The sequence below is a fragment of the Dipteris shenzhenensis genome, chromosome 12, assembly GCF_047967505.1.
Source record: "Dipteris shenzhenensis isolate YYH24624 ecotype China chromosome 12, Dip_SZ_1.0, whole genome shotgun sequence".
Classification (NCBI taxonomy): Eukaryota; Viridiplantae; Streptophyta; class Polypodiopsida; order Gleicheniales; family Dipteridaceae; genus Dipteris; species Dipteris shenzhenensis.
In genome coordinates, this window is record NC_141607.1 from 18,946,816 (window position 1) to 18,961,802 (window position 14,987).

Consider the following 14,987-nt stretch of genomic DNA (forward strand, 5'->3'; position numbering starts at 1 on the left):
CCCCCTGCAATGCCAATGTGTTAGAAATTACCCAACAGAGGGTACGCACAGCGGAAGACTTATAGTAATACCCAGGAGCTCACATAGTGTGCGTGTGGGGTGTGGAATCACAAAGTTCTTAACTTAATGTGCATAATATAAATGTGCAGACTCATCAATAGACAATGAACCAGCCAGATAGAGAAACCACCAAAATATATATTTCTGTCCAAAACTATGGACACAATACAAAATAGATAGATCGAGAGTCCGACCAATGGTGTGGTCCTCTGATCTAACCACAAGGTCCTTCTCCTATCTGTTGGCTATCTCTAGACTCGAGCCCGCGTGCTCCACCTCGAGCGTCTGTAGACTTTCCGTCCAAAACGATCCTCTCCACCTTGCTGTCTGGAAACCAGCCAAGGAAATGATCAATCACGAAAAGGAGATAAGTTTAGAGCACTGTGAAATGCCTCAAACTTCTCACGTGGAAGTGCTTTGGTGAAGATGTCTGCAACATTGTCATGTGTTGACACATAGATCATACTGATCTCTCCTACATGCAACTTCTCTCTGACATAGTGATAGTGAATCTCAATGTGCTTCGTGCGAGCATGAAACACAAGATTCTTTGCCATTGCTATAGCACTCTGACTATCAGTGAGAATCGGAGAAGGACCCTCCAATGAAAGATGAAGATCAGCAAGCAAACGACGCAGCCAAACACATTCAACTGTCGTTGTGAAAGCTGCCCTGTACTCAGCTTCACATGAGGAAGTAGCCACAGTAGATTGCTTCTTGCTCAGCTAAGAAATGCAAGCTTTGCCCAAAAAGAAACAATTACCACTTGTGGATTGCCTAGTGTCATAGTCTCCAGCCCAATCTGAATCATTGTAAGCATGCATCTGCAAGTCATCCCCCCTGGGAAACATCAAGCCATAAGACTTTGTGCCTTGCAAGTAACGGAAGATGCGTTTTACAGCCTACCAATGTGTTGTCTTTGGGCTGTGCATATACCTGCTCACCTGAGATACTGCAAACTGAATATTGGGCCGTGTATTGCACAGATATATGAGGCATCCAACTGCCTGACTGTAGAGTGTGGCATCTATAGATTCTCCTGCATCATACATTGTAAGTCTCAGCCCTGGCTCCATGGGAGTAGCTATAGGCTTGCAATCTTGGATCCTGAATCTATCCAAGAGTTTTTGAACATACTTGGATTGAGACATAATGATACCATGTCTCTCTTGAATGAATTGGATCCCCAAATAATAATGTAACATGCCCAAATCTGACATATCAAAAGTGGCACTCAATTCAGCCTTGAAATCTGCAATTTTATCACCATTTGGCCCTGTGAGCAGTAGGTCATCTACATAAAGAATGATGACCAAGATTTCCTCCCATCCTTCTTGATGTAGAGGGTACTTTCAGTTGGACTATTGCTGAAACCCTTGCTAGACAGAAAGGCATCTATCTTTGCATACCAAGCACGGGGAGCCTGTTTCAGCCCATATAAAGCTTTACTCAGCTTACATACCTTATGTGCATCATCTGATACCGCAAAGCTTGGAGGTGGTTTCACATACACCTCTTCCAACAAGTCTCCATTTAAAAATGCTGTTTTTATGTCCAACTGATGGACTTTTCAATCCAAATGTGCAGCCATTCCAATAACAGTTCTGATGGTTGTCATCCTGGATGTAGGAGCAAATGTCTCCTCATAATCAATGCCCTTTTGCTGAGCATATCCTTTGGCAACCAGCCGTGCTTTGTACTTGTCAATGGACCCATCGGGGTTCCGTTTGACCTTGAAAACCCATTTTGTACCGATGGCATGCTTACCTGGTGGCAAATCCACAACAGTCCAAGTCTGATTTTTCTCTATGGACTGAAACTCATTGTGCATGGCTTGCATCCAATGCACATTATCCTTTGCTTCTTCAAAAGAGTCAGGCTCCTCTTCATTAAGAAGAGTCCCTGCATAAGCTGTCTCAACTGAAAGAGCCCCCCTTGCATGCCTTATGGCACTACGAGTCCTGCCAGGCAATGGAGCCTCAAGCCTACTCTTCCTGAGAGTCTGAAGCAACCAATTCGGGACTGTTTTGGCTGCATGTATCTCTTGAATCTCTTGCCTGACAACTTCATCCACACCCTGAGGTGGTACTAAATCAGCTGGTGGCTGAATAGGGGCATGTGGATTTGGAGGAGGTTGCTGTAAATTCTGAGTTTCAGTGGGGGAACCAAATGCTATAGGAAGCATCCCCTCAAACACATCATCTGAAGAAGCTGGAATCTGAAATTCAGCATGTGTATATGCTGAATTTTCAGAGAATATAGCATCTCTACTAACAAAAATCTTGCGTGTAGCAGGATTGTAGAGACGATAGCCTTTGCTTTGTGAACTATATCCCACAAAAATGCATTTGAGTGCCTTATCTGACAACTTGTGTCTAAACTCCATAGGCACGTGGGCATATGCAACACAACCAAAAACTCTGAAATGGTCCATTGAAGGCTTTCTCCCATGCCATGCCTCATAGGGAGTGATTGTCTTCAAAGCTTTTGTAGGAGCGTGACTCAAAATATAGTTGGCACACATGAGGCCTTTAAGCCAAAACCTGAGGCAACTTCTTACTTGTGAGCATGCATCTATCCATCTACATGGCAGTGCAATTCTTCTGCTCAGCTTTGCCATTCTGTTGAGGTGTAAGCCTCATTGTAAGCTGATGCGTGATGCCTTTCTCCTTCAAAAATGTCTCAAATTCATGAGACATATACTCTCCCCCTCGATCTGTGCGAAGTGTCTGCACCTGGAGTCCTGTCTCATTCTCAACCATAGCCACAAAGTGTTTGAAATGCATAAACACTTTTGATTTTGCCTTGAGACCATAGACCCAAGTGTAGTTGGTGAAGTCATCTATGAATATAACAAAATAGAGATAACCCCCAAAAGCAAGTGTCCTCATGGGACCGCAGACATCACTGTGAATAAGCTGTAATTTCCATGTAGCTTTCACTGCACTATCCTTCTTGAAGGGAAGTCTATGCATCTTGCCAAGGATGCAACCTTCACATGCATGTGGAGGAGGCGACTCCAAAGGAGGCAATGCATCAACCATATCATGCCTCTGAAGTGTCATTAAGCTGCCATAGCTCATGTGTCCATACCTGGCATGCCATAACTCTGCATTCTGCATCGCAGTTGTGGGAGTGCTCATTGATAATGCAAGATTGGATCTTTTTTCATATAGATCAAGCTGAAAAAGACCCCGATACAAAGTGCCAGACAACATCAAAGCATAGTCATTCTCTTTGTCTCTGACTGTGCACTTGTTCTCATAAAAAACAACCTGAAATCCTCCTCTTTTGAGTGAGGACACTGAAAGAAAATTCTTCTTTATCCCTGGCACTGTGGCATCAGTGGATGTGAGAATAATGTCTCCCACTCCACACACTGAATAAGAAGAATTATTTGTACAAGTCACCTTCTTTTTGGTGGGTGGATGATGCAGAGATACAAACAGACTCTTCTTGGAAGTGATGTGCTTTGAAGCACCACTGTCAAAATACCAAGTATGAAGTGTCTCATCGACACTAAGAGAGCATGCATCCTTTGAAGGATCATAACTGCAAGTCAAGAAAGCATATGGGTCATCATCATTAGTAGCTGTAGCATCTGAACTACCCACTGAAAAATCTGAAGTGCAAGACAGAAAGGCATAGTTCTCTTCCACAAAGTTGGCTGCAACATCTCCCCCATCATGAGAATGTGGAGCTGATGCATCTGACACAGCCATACCGGAATCCCTTTTCTTCTCTTTGGCTATGTGCTTCTTGCATTCTACAATATAATGACCTGGCTTCTTGCAATAATGACAGAGGCCATTCTTTTTCTGCTTATTTGTATCACCCTTAGAGGGCTGTCCTGAATCAGCTTTATGCTGATTTGTGGGCTGATTGGCATGTGGCTTTTGCTGCCCTTTACTCTTGGGCTTGAACGTGGAGAGCATGGCATGCTCGCCAGTCCGTGTTGCCATATTTCTGCGAGTCTGTTCCTCTTGCAACAGAAGTCCTACCAACTCGTGAAAAGAGAGAGGATTGCTCCTCCCCTCAATGACAAATTCAATGACAAATTCAGCAAGGTGTGGAAACCGAGATAGGACTCGGGAAGAGAGTTCCGAGTGGTGGTGATCATCTCCGAATCCGGAATGAATTCATCAATATTCAGCAATTGTTCCCTCAAGTCTTGAAGCTTTGTGAGGTAGAATTCATGGAATCTCCCTCATCCATATGCGTATGTGAAAGCTCTCGCTTCAGAAAGGAAACTCTGGCATCATTTCTTGCTGCAAACATACTCTCTAGTATCTCCCAAGCTGCCATAGATGTCTTGCATGATCGAATAATGGAGCGGCTGCTCCAACTACTTGTGCTGCATTTGCACTTCTACCCCTGCCTCCAGCTGTAGGAGTGACAAGTGTAGCTGCTGTATTTGGTCTTGCTTCATCTCCATTGACATAATCCCAAAGATGTCTGCCAACCAAGATATTGCGAACCATGAAACTCCACAAGGAGTAGTTGGTGCCATCCAACTTATCCTCCTGTGTGAGTACTCCGAACAGGTTGTTCTGAGCCGTTTTCACCAGATAATCTCAAAAAATACAGCAAACTGATCAAGTAAAATCCCTTCCTGGGATGTAAAATGCACAAGTAAAGTCTGCAAAGAAAAATCTGCCCACAGTGACAAATACTGTCACAGCCTATCAAAGGCTCAAAATGCACTTCAATTATTCGCAAATGCTCTCCAATGTCACTCAAAATGAGTCCAAAATTGCCTGCAACAATCCCAAAATGCTTGTACATTGCCAAATTGCATCAGAAAGCCAAAAGCCCCAATTTCTTCAGGGAAATTGCATCCAAAAGAGGGTAAATTGCCTGAAAACCCAAAAATGCAAGAAATTGCAGTGTAAAGCAAAAAGCCCTAAATTTTTGCAAGAAATCGCAACTCTAAAGGGGCAAATTGACTGAAAGCCCCAATTTGCAATTTATCTGCAAAAGAACCAAATTCTACTGCCAGTGTCTGCAAATGACACCCACAATCCCAAAATGCACTTGCTTGAATCCACAGCGAATCAATGCTTCCTTGCAAAATGTACGTGCAATTAAAATAACCTACACAGAGAGCCTTTTGCACCACAACACCTGCAAACGAAGCAGTCACGTACTAGTTGTACGGACTACTGTAGGGAGATGTGTACATACATTGTACACCATATGGTTGTACGGTCACATGTGCGCAGGTAAGGTGTAGGTACACCGTACATTGTACGGACGTAGAAAGTGAGCTGCACATGTGGCAATTGTACTGTCACCGTAAAGCGCTGCTTGCAGGTACGAAGGTTTGTGCTGTACGGATTGCCTACAGGTACGGCATATATGCAACTGACACAGGTACGGCAGATATGCACAGTATGGTTAGCAGCGTGTACGAATAGGTGACGTAGCTGTACGGCAGATGTTGGTATGGACGTCAGATCTGGTACGAAAGATGTATAGAACAACCAACTATGGTTGTATGGAAAGATGCGCTGGTAGCGAGCTTCTCACACTTGGGCTAAAGCTTGTGGGTGAGAGCAGGTCTGGGAGTTCTAGCTGCTCTGATACCATATGATGGAAATGGAGAGAGAGAGAGAGCGAGAGAGAGAGAGAGAGAGAGAGCGGGAAGCAAGAGAGTGTGAGAGCTGAACGTCAAATATGCAATAGAAGAGTGAACCGAAATACAAAGGGGGAATAAGGTTTTGTCTAAGTGGCAAACCTTATCCTTCACTAAGCGTAGTTAGTGAACTAACTGTGGTTAGGGGGAAAAACCTCTAAATGAGGGAAAAGTGCCCCTAACCCACTTATTGTCATTACATTGGTCACTGCCTAGAATATATCAATAATTCTAACATTCTCACTAGATTGTGTTCTTATTTGGACACCTAATGTGTTGAGCATTTATGGACTGACCTAGTACATAAGAGGGTGGAGCATTCGTATCTCATAATTTGGTGGCCTTTTGTCTGTACACATCTTGTTGCAAGTCTGTGGGAATCCCTAGATGTTTTTCTGTAGACGGACTTGTGAACCTCTTAACCTTCTTGAGCATGGTGTGTACAGGCAGCTCGATAAATCCAAGTGAGAGAACATATCCTGAAGAAATGATCCAAACTGGCATCTCAACAATTGATGTGATGAATTCCATTGCTCGAGGTCAGAAAATACCTCTTTTCTCTGCAGCAGGTTTACCGCATAATGAGATTGCAGCCCAAATTTGTCGTCAGGCAGGTCTTGTAAAACGACGGGAACAATCTGAAAACTTATTGGAGGTAAGGATAAGAAAAGCTCTTATACCGTCAAATCTGGGTGACCTTTCTTTCGAATCAGGATCTTTTCTTTGGAGTTCTTTTTTCGTTCATTTGTTGTATTTTCTCCTTTCCTTGCTTCTCAGGGTGTTCAAGATGACAACTTTGCTATAGTTTTTGCGGCAATGGGTGTGAACATGGAAACTGCACAGTTTTTCAAGAGGGATTTTGAAGAGAATGGTTCTATGGAAAGAGTCACATTGTTCTTAAATCTGGTAATGCTGTTGCTCTTTTATCGCCCAAATGTTTTTGAATGAATTTGAATCTTGATCATGTTTCTTTCTTTTTATCATGCAAAATGTGATTGCGGCTGGTCTTTTATGTTAAACAAATAGTCAACATTTCCAATGCTTAATGGTTCTGTGGATTGTGGCTGGGGTGCATGATTATTTTGAAGTCTAATGTGGCCTTTTTTTTTGCATTAGAGATCTTCTGAGTGTGCTTTCGTTCTGGTGCTTGCATTGTTAATTGGGTTTTTGCATTGAATTTACAGAACTATGTTGCCAAGTTTTCTACTGTATACCCACTTGTCAACTGTTTGTGTTAACGTTAATTACATTTGCTTGGCAACAAGGTTTGTACTGAGACTTTTCCCCACTGAAGATGAAGTGACACACTCTTATATGACCTGAAAATTGACAAAAACACTGTAACAATGAGGTGGAGCCATCACAGTATGTGGTGGTGCTGTCCTCCTGATTCCTGCTAACTTGGTGTTGATGAACTGGTCCCTGGCACCTTTCCCTTTCCCTTGTCTTTGGGCTTTTCTTTTCCCTTGTATTTGTTCGTCTTTCGGGGCATAAAAGTTATTATACATTGTACTAGGTAGTCAGCCTGTGTTACATCAGTTTAAGACTAGTGCTTTTCCATCTCTGTATACTTCACTTTTGTTGATTTTGTTGTCCATTGTTGCTGAGATTTCCTCTTTGATCAATTTGACCTCATTGGTGATCATGTCTTGGACTTTGGTTACCAACTGTGGTGCAGGTGCTGCTTCCCTGTGTATACTTCCTATATGATGTCTTGCTTGCCATTGTTCTCCATCTCCTTCACTTTCTTCCCGAGAGCTGCAATGATAAGTCTGAGCTCCCTTCCTGCTGTAGAAAATATATCTGCTCCTGTGAGTCTAATGCAATGTGTATGGGCTGGGTGTTGCTGCGATGTCGGAGTAGGAGGGTTTACTGATAGGGGTTGCAATGAAGGTCTTCACCTCTGGGAACTCCATGTTGGCCTGTGAATAGCTGGAGGCCCTCTTGCTGTCTCTAACACGCCAGACTGAGCCCAGGGGCTGAAGATAGAGCTACCGCCTCCTGTGCGACCTAGATTTGAGACGGCCTGCTGCTGCTCACACCGCTGCTGCCGGGACCTAGTCCTGGGCGCCGCCTCTTGCTGGTGTACTGCTGTACTGTGCTGCTGTTGCAACAGCAGACGGAAGGAGACAGGAGCAGGAAAGGCTAAGTGCTAGGTGCTAGGCAGGAACGGGAGGTGCAAGCGGAGAAGCAGCACGGGAGCGGGAGAGATGGACAAAGCGGGAGAGCTAGGGAGAGATGGACGGAGAAGAAGCACTGGAGCGGGAGAGCTAGAGAGAGATGGCAATGCTTATGTAAAGTTTCTATTCTTTCTCAGTAGATCCTAGAGAGTCCGGGTGCCCAAGCTGGGCATCTATAAAGGTTTAGTGTCAGCACAAGCATGGTGTATAGAGTTTCTCTTTTCAAGCAGATGTGCCTTCCTGCATTTATTTTGGAAGCTATAGAAAAGTTTTTATCCTCCCAAAATCCCCCTTTCCACGTTCTTTGTGTAGTTGTCTGTGAACTCCAATCTTAGATAATTATTTGTGTTGACTGTTTCCATGGGCTCTCCTTCAAAGGTGACATCAGCTTATTTATTATGTGTCCCAATCACCATTACTTTTGTCTTATCTATAATGGCCTACATTTTCGAGCGTCTGCAGAACTCTCTTAGTGCATCGAAGTGTGCTTACAAGCACACTTGGAGAGAGAATTTATTAGAAGTCCTGAAGACCAAAGGGCCTATGAGACTGAAAGTGTTCGAGGTCTTCAATGTGTTGTTGTGTTGTGTTTAATCTAGTACAAGGTGATGAAGGGGAAGCCACCGCGTGGGCAAATGACTTCATCTTCTTGCTACCCATAAAGCCTAGCCGGACCTCTCCCAAAGATAAGTTGATGAATCTAGATGGGATCAGTTATCTCTCCATTTGAGTTGCAGATGATGGTGGCTCTTACTCTTGTGTATTCCTGCCGGCGATATATTTATGTCAAAAGAAGTGTAGACTGTGTATTTCTGTCGGATGATCAACGTCCAGTTCCATTAATGAAAGAAAAAGATCAAGCTGCTCGTTCTAGAGCTGAAGTGAATTGTGTCCTGGTTGCATACATTCTCCTATAAATACTTGGCCTCTGAAGTGGCGGTGCTGTTTTGTTCAAACCACTCTCTTCCAGTTCTCGAGCATGAAGTTCGTTAAGAAGCGTTCTAGGCCTGGTTGCTTTCTAAGCTGTGCTTCTCTTGCGTCCCTGCACTACTCCTAGGCGGCTATCTTCCATGTGGGTTGGTTCGAGTGGTTGAAGTCCAAACGGCATGCTATGGAGCTCGTTGGAGATTTTGGCTGTGAACTAAACAGAGTTTAGCATTTGAGGGCTTGGAGGTCCTCCATAGCTGCACTAACCCCATGGCCTGAGCGTGCCCAGCTAGGAGGTGGAGAGGCGACTTGGTTGAAACGAGAGGGAGCTAGGTTGAAACGAGAATGAAAGAAAGAAATATGTATTGACGTGTGCGGGAGGCCTTGCGGGCCTATGAGACAAAGTACAAACCAAACGTAACTCATACAAGCAAAGGGATCACTAAGGTCCTTGTTGAATGCTAAAGTGCTAAGCTAGTGAACAAAATAGCATCATGTGCTCAGAGCTAACGCTCAGAGTACACACACAAGCTGACTTCTCGTGAATGCAAATGGATGCAATGCATGCAGAATTTGAATGCCAATTGGCCCTCCAATGGGGAAGAGTGCCCTCGTGAGAGTACTTGTTTCTATTTCGACCTACATGCAAAGTGTGTGAGAGATGGCGAATGAATGCAAGGTGAATAGACAATGCTACGTGAGATTCACAATGAAGGGTGATACCCTTTCATTAATTTCCCTTGAGATCACTCAAGTTCCATCTTCCCATTTACACCTACCCTTAGCCTATGACCCATGCATCTACCATTCAATGCACCTTAATGCACCCCGTCCTTCCTATTGCCCCTAGGACCTAGACACGTGTGTGCACATTTTTATTAATAGAATAAGTGTCTCATGCTCAAATTCAATGCCGTTTGAAGGAGTGGCTCCAGCTTGACTAGTCCTATCTACTAAGATGATCCACCGCCATAACAAATTGGTCGGTGTCCATCATAAATACATATACATGTTACACCATTGGTGCATAATATATAATAATGTTTTAATGTCTACTAATCACGGATTAGTGATTTCTCTTGTCATGACACTCCCTCTTGCTTAAATGGGTAGAAGTCCTCTTCTGGATCCTCTCTTGTCTCTTTCTCTTGTGTACACTTTCCTCTTACTTTTCCATTTGCATCTCCTCTTCATAATGTGCAAATAGTCTTCTCTTGGTAGCATACGATCTCTTCTGAATCGGAACTTAAATCTCATCTTCAAGTTCTGGTTCCTCTTGATGCTGAATATTCAAAATGCAGAAGTACCACTGCAGTGCCTCTTCAATATCTCTTCATACTCAAAACTCTCTTCTAAGTATCAAGCTACTGAAATCTCTTTATACTAATTTGCATCTCCTCTTCATAATCTGCAAATAGTCTTCTCTTGGTAGCATACGATCTCTTCTGAATCGGAACTTAAATCTCATCTTCAAGTTCTGGTTCCTCTTGATGCTGAATATTCAAAATGCAGAAGTACCACTGCAGTGCCTCTTCAATATCTCTTCATACTCAAAACTCTCTTCTAAGTATCAAGCTACTGAAATCTCTTTTTAGTAACTTGCTCAATAAGCTGAAACATATTCTCAACAAACTGGTCAGTATTCAAAAGATGTTCTCTCACCCCAAATGTGTTATTGAACTAGGTAGACCTTGGCCATAGTTGATTTTGCGATGGAGAACTACTTAGTCTATAGAACTATAGGCCTTCAATCCATACACCATTGTTGGCTGAATGGATAGCATTTACTCTTGGTTCTATGTTGACCATAGAGTCTTGGGATGAGGAGGTAGAAGCCTCACCCTCCTTGCTTGGATGCTTTGTCTTTCCCTTTTACACAATTCGTTTTTGAAATTTTGGCGGATGCCCTGTCTTATGTTTCTTACATCCGAAACATTTACCCTCCTTAATTAGCTTTTTCTTCTCATCGTCAGTCATGGAAGGAAAGGGGATCCAACTAGGACGTGATTGGCTGTTAACATTTTGTACAATAGCTTTCTCGTTTCCTTTGTTGAACGGTTTATGAGGATTCAATTTCCTCTCAGCAATCGTCGCCAATTTAGTGAGGTCTTTCAAGGTGGTTGGGTTGAACATTTCAACCTCATACCTCACTTTTGGGGTTAGGGCTGCCAAATACTTTTTCCTTCTATCATCCTCGCTCTTCTCAAGTAACTCTAAAGAGAGTTTCTAGAAACTAGCAGTAAATTCAGCGTTGCTCTCGTTATCGAATTGCTTGAACCTTTCCCAACGGAAGGTCAATTCTTCTTCATGCCTCGGAGGCATGAAAGTGGCCTTAAGCTGCTCTACAAATTTGGACCATTGAAGAATAGGCTCTTCTCCAGTTTGTAATAAGGACCACCACATCAAAGCATCCTTCTGTAGATGCAGTGTGGCAAGAGCAAGCTTCTCGTGGTTGGTCTTATCTTGATGGGCAAAATATAGCTCAAAATGGTGAATCCAATTGAGGATTTTACCCGCCTCTCTTGCTTCATCATACTTTGGGAACTCTATTCTCTCTCGAGGTTGAAATTTGGCTCTCTTCGAGGGGGTAATTAAATCGTCATCCCCAAAATTCAGCCTCTTAGTCCCTAATTTTGTCATAATGGACTGCTCAATCATATGGCTAAGTTGAGAAACCAGCTTATCAACAGGAGACTCCTCTCTCCCTCTTGCACTTGGATTATATCCCATGTGTACGGGATTTTGAGTTAAAGACATAAACTCAGCGCCTTGCTCTTGGATGGACTCGTTTCTCCCTTCATTTCTGAAGGAAAACTCTCTATCAAGAGATTCTTGAAGGAGAGATGAAGATAATTCTATACGTTGGTTATCATACTTAATATGTGTGTAACTCTCATCTACATTATCCTCTTCAGGAGGAGGTGATGGTTTTCTCTCCCTATCTCCTTCTGGTAGTGGAGGAAAAAGGACAAGTTCATTATTAAATATCCCTTCTCCTTCCATTCTTTCCTTTTAGTAATACGAGAGAGAAAATGACTTGCTGTAGTTTCAGAAAAGGGTTTTATTTTATAGCAAAAGTCAAGTATTGTAGAGTTGGTGGTACTTATCCGATTCCCGCTTCGTATGTGTCGAAAAACCTCTTCAAATGATCTCTTCTTTCTTTTCTTTTAGCCTTTCTTCCTTGTTTTTATGCTGTAAACTGGTACACTCTGTTTGGGCTACTTGCTTTTGAGCGGATTGGTGCTCTAGATACCGTTATAGGGGGTACTTGATGGGTGGATCACCTCCTTAAAATCTTATTCCGATCTGACTTTCTGTTGGGGAGAATGGGGGTCCTCTTTTTCCCACGGTTTAAGGGTTTTAAGGGTCTATTCGCAAGGGGGGGAGTCACCTCCTTAGGACACCCCGTTCCTCATCCAAAGACCCAAAATTAAGAGAAAGCCCTTACCTCAAAGACTCCAGAATTCAAAGATTGCAGGGCTCCAAAAACTTTTCTCGCTCAAAATAAAAACAAGAGGACAATCTGCAGGCAGCGTTGCGTTGCTGTTTGCTTCTGCTGGAGTTTGCTACCACCCTTCTGTCGGAATTTGCTATCACCCTTCAAGGTTTAGGGTCTCGTGATTGTCGTGCCGGCCTTGGTCAAAGTGTGCCCTCATCGTGCGGCATCTTTAGAGCGCTGCACCTCTTCCGTCCATTGGCTTGTCCTTTGTGCGCAGGTCTGCTTGCACGTGGCCCCCCAGTACGGACCCTTCTCCCATGCTACGCTTGTTGCCCATGACTTTGTTTCGTATGCTTCCGGCCTCTGTCTCGCTGCACTCTTCCTCTTTGCCCGCAACCCATGTAAATCATAGGTTGGCTTAGAGAGACCACCACAGTGGTTTTTGGCGTAATAATGAGATGCAATCTATCATTTTGAGCATCGCCTCAGTGCACTAGCCACCTGTCGTCGCCTAGAATTCAAGGTTGTCTTCGAGAGACCACCGCATGCAGCTTTACCTTGGCTGGACTATTAAAAAACAGCCATCAGTAGAAGACTCTGTTGTATTTGATTCCCATATAGCCCTTCACAGATTCAAATGACACTTTGTAGGGTACACCTCCAGATGCTTCTAGCAATTTGCAGCCTCCTCGCCAATGTTCAGCCTGATTTGCAGGCACTTAATGATCATGCAATTGATCAGGCCGTTGATGAGGAGCAAGCTGTCATTAGACAGCAGAAAAGAGTTCCAAGGTTGCTCTACGAGACAACAAGCAAGCTAAGCCCTTGATTGATCACACCAGCGGTGCACAAAAACAAATGCATGGCAATTTGCTTCACGTTGCTTTGATTGCTACTGCTTGTAGTGAGGAACCTCTCTGTTGTAAGGATGCATTTGATAGCAAAGAATGGATGGATTCCATGAGAGCCAAACTTGATTCCATTCATGCAAATGGCACATGGGAGTTGTGTGATTTGCCAACAAGCAAGCATGACATAGGCACTAATTGGATCTATAGATTGGAGCGCAAATCTGATGGCATTGTTGACCACTGCAAAGCTTGCCTTGTTACGAAAGGCTATGCCCAACAACATGGCATTGACTTTGAGGAGACATCCGCTCCCACTCCAGGCATTACGACCATTCGGAGTGTTATTGCTCTTGCATCTCACAAGCATTGGGAGGTCCACTAGTTGGACATTAAAACCACTTTCCTTCATGGGGATTTATTGGAAGTGGTCTATGTCACAGGCTTTAGGATTTGAGGTTATAGGTTCTAAAACTCAAGTAGGCCAGCTGAAAAAGGCTCTCTATAGTTTGAAGCAGGCACCACGGGCGTGGTATGCCAAGACATTTTGCTATGCCTTGGGTTTCAAGACAGCCCTACAGAGGCCACTCTAAGTGTTCGGAAGAGTGAATCAGAACTCGTGATTTTAATTCTTTATGTGGATGACATGCTTATCACTAAACCCGACACACAGAAAATTGCAGATTTGAAGGCAAATTTGCAGAAATCATTTGCAATGTAGAATTGCACTACTATTTGGGCATCCAATTTGCTAATGTTGAGAGGGGCATAATGATGAGTCAATTCAAATGTATTGGACAGCTCTTGCAACGCTTCTAATTTGAGGATTGTAAGCCAGTTTCTACTCCAGTGGAACTTGCGCCCATTTCTCTTCCAAAGATGGGAGTGCCCCATTTGATGCCACTCTTTATCAGCATGTTATGGGCTGCCTCATTTACTTATGTCATACCCAACCTGATTTGCAGTATGCCGTTTCCCAGTTAATCAGGTAAATGCACAAGCCCAGCACACAGCATTGGCAAGCAATGAAGCGGGTGTTTCATTGCAGCATTTGGGATTGTTCTATAGTGAGATTTGCATGCATTCATGGACAGTGATTGGGTAGGTAGTCTCACAATGGCAATTGTTTCATGCTTAGCCCTTCATTCATTTCTTGGCTCAGCAAGAATGTTACCTACAACTGCTACTTCGATTTGTGAAGCTAAGCACAAGGCAGCCTTCAAGCCATTGCAACCAAAGAAACATCAGTCCAATTAAACCAGCACCGTTGAATTCTTTTTCTTGCTGGCTGAGCAAAGCTATTGCTGAGAAGTCAAAATCTCCCTCTCTCTCTCTCTCTCATACACGGTACGAGGGCCCAAGACAACATGTCGGGCTGGAACCCCCAAAGGATTTTTATTTGATCAGAAAAAGTGTTTACAAGCTTCAGCTCCAAGCTGAGTTACAAAACGTACGTACATCTTTTTATAGAGAACTCACAAGCTCATTCTTTCTTGGCAACATGCCACTTGTCCAAATCCTAGACTACCTCTAATTACGTGCCTCAAAGGGCAATTGATCTTGTATTTGTTAATGCAAACTTGCATTTGCTTTAACAAGTTTATAGCGAAGTGCACTCCTGAACCATATATTGGATTTCAGCCTGATGAGGACTTAGAGTCGGACACTGATGCACCTAAGCATGAAGATGATGATGGGGCCCATGAACATGATCATGAGGCTCAATAGAATGAGGGAGAGGCCTCTATGACTATGCCACCTTTAGACCATTAGTCTCTTAATCTATATATCATGTACTTGACACTCGAGTCAGTTTTTCCTATTTTGTATTAACTCTTGAGGCCTTCAAGTATGCCCGAGGCATGGCCTCCTTTTCTTGTATTTCCATATCATATGCT

At 43.5% G+C, this 14,987-nt stretch overlaps 1 protein-coding gene across 5 annotated transcripts in view; it reads left to right on the forward strand.

The window, feature by feature from the left end:
- The window catches only part of LOC147895933 (V-type proton ATPase subunit B 2), a 56,725-nt gene that overhangs the window by 19,194 nt on the left and 22,544 nt on the right, over positions 1-14,987 (forward strand). For all 5 annotated transcript variants that reach the window (XM_087382308.1, XM_087382307.1, XM_087382309.1 and 2 more), the window contains 2 exons: positions 6,142-6,350; positions 6,473-6,601. In XM_087382308.1, coding sequence (XP_087238434.1) covers positions 6,142-6,350; positions 6,473-6,601 — 338 coding nt within the window. The remainder of the gene's footprint in view (positions 1-6,141; positions 6,351-6,472; positions 6,602-14,987) is intronic.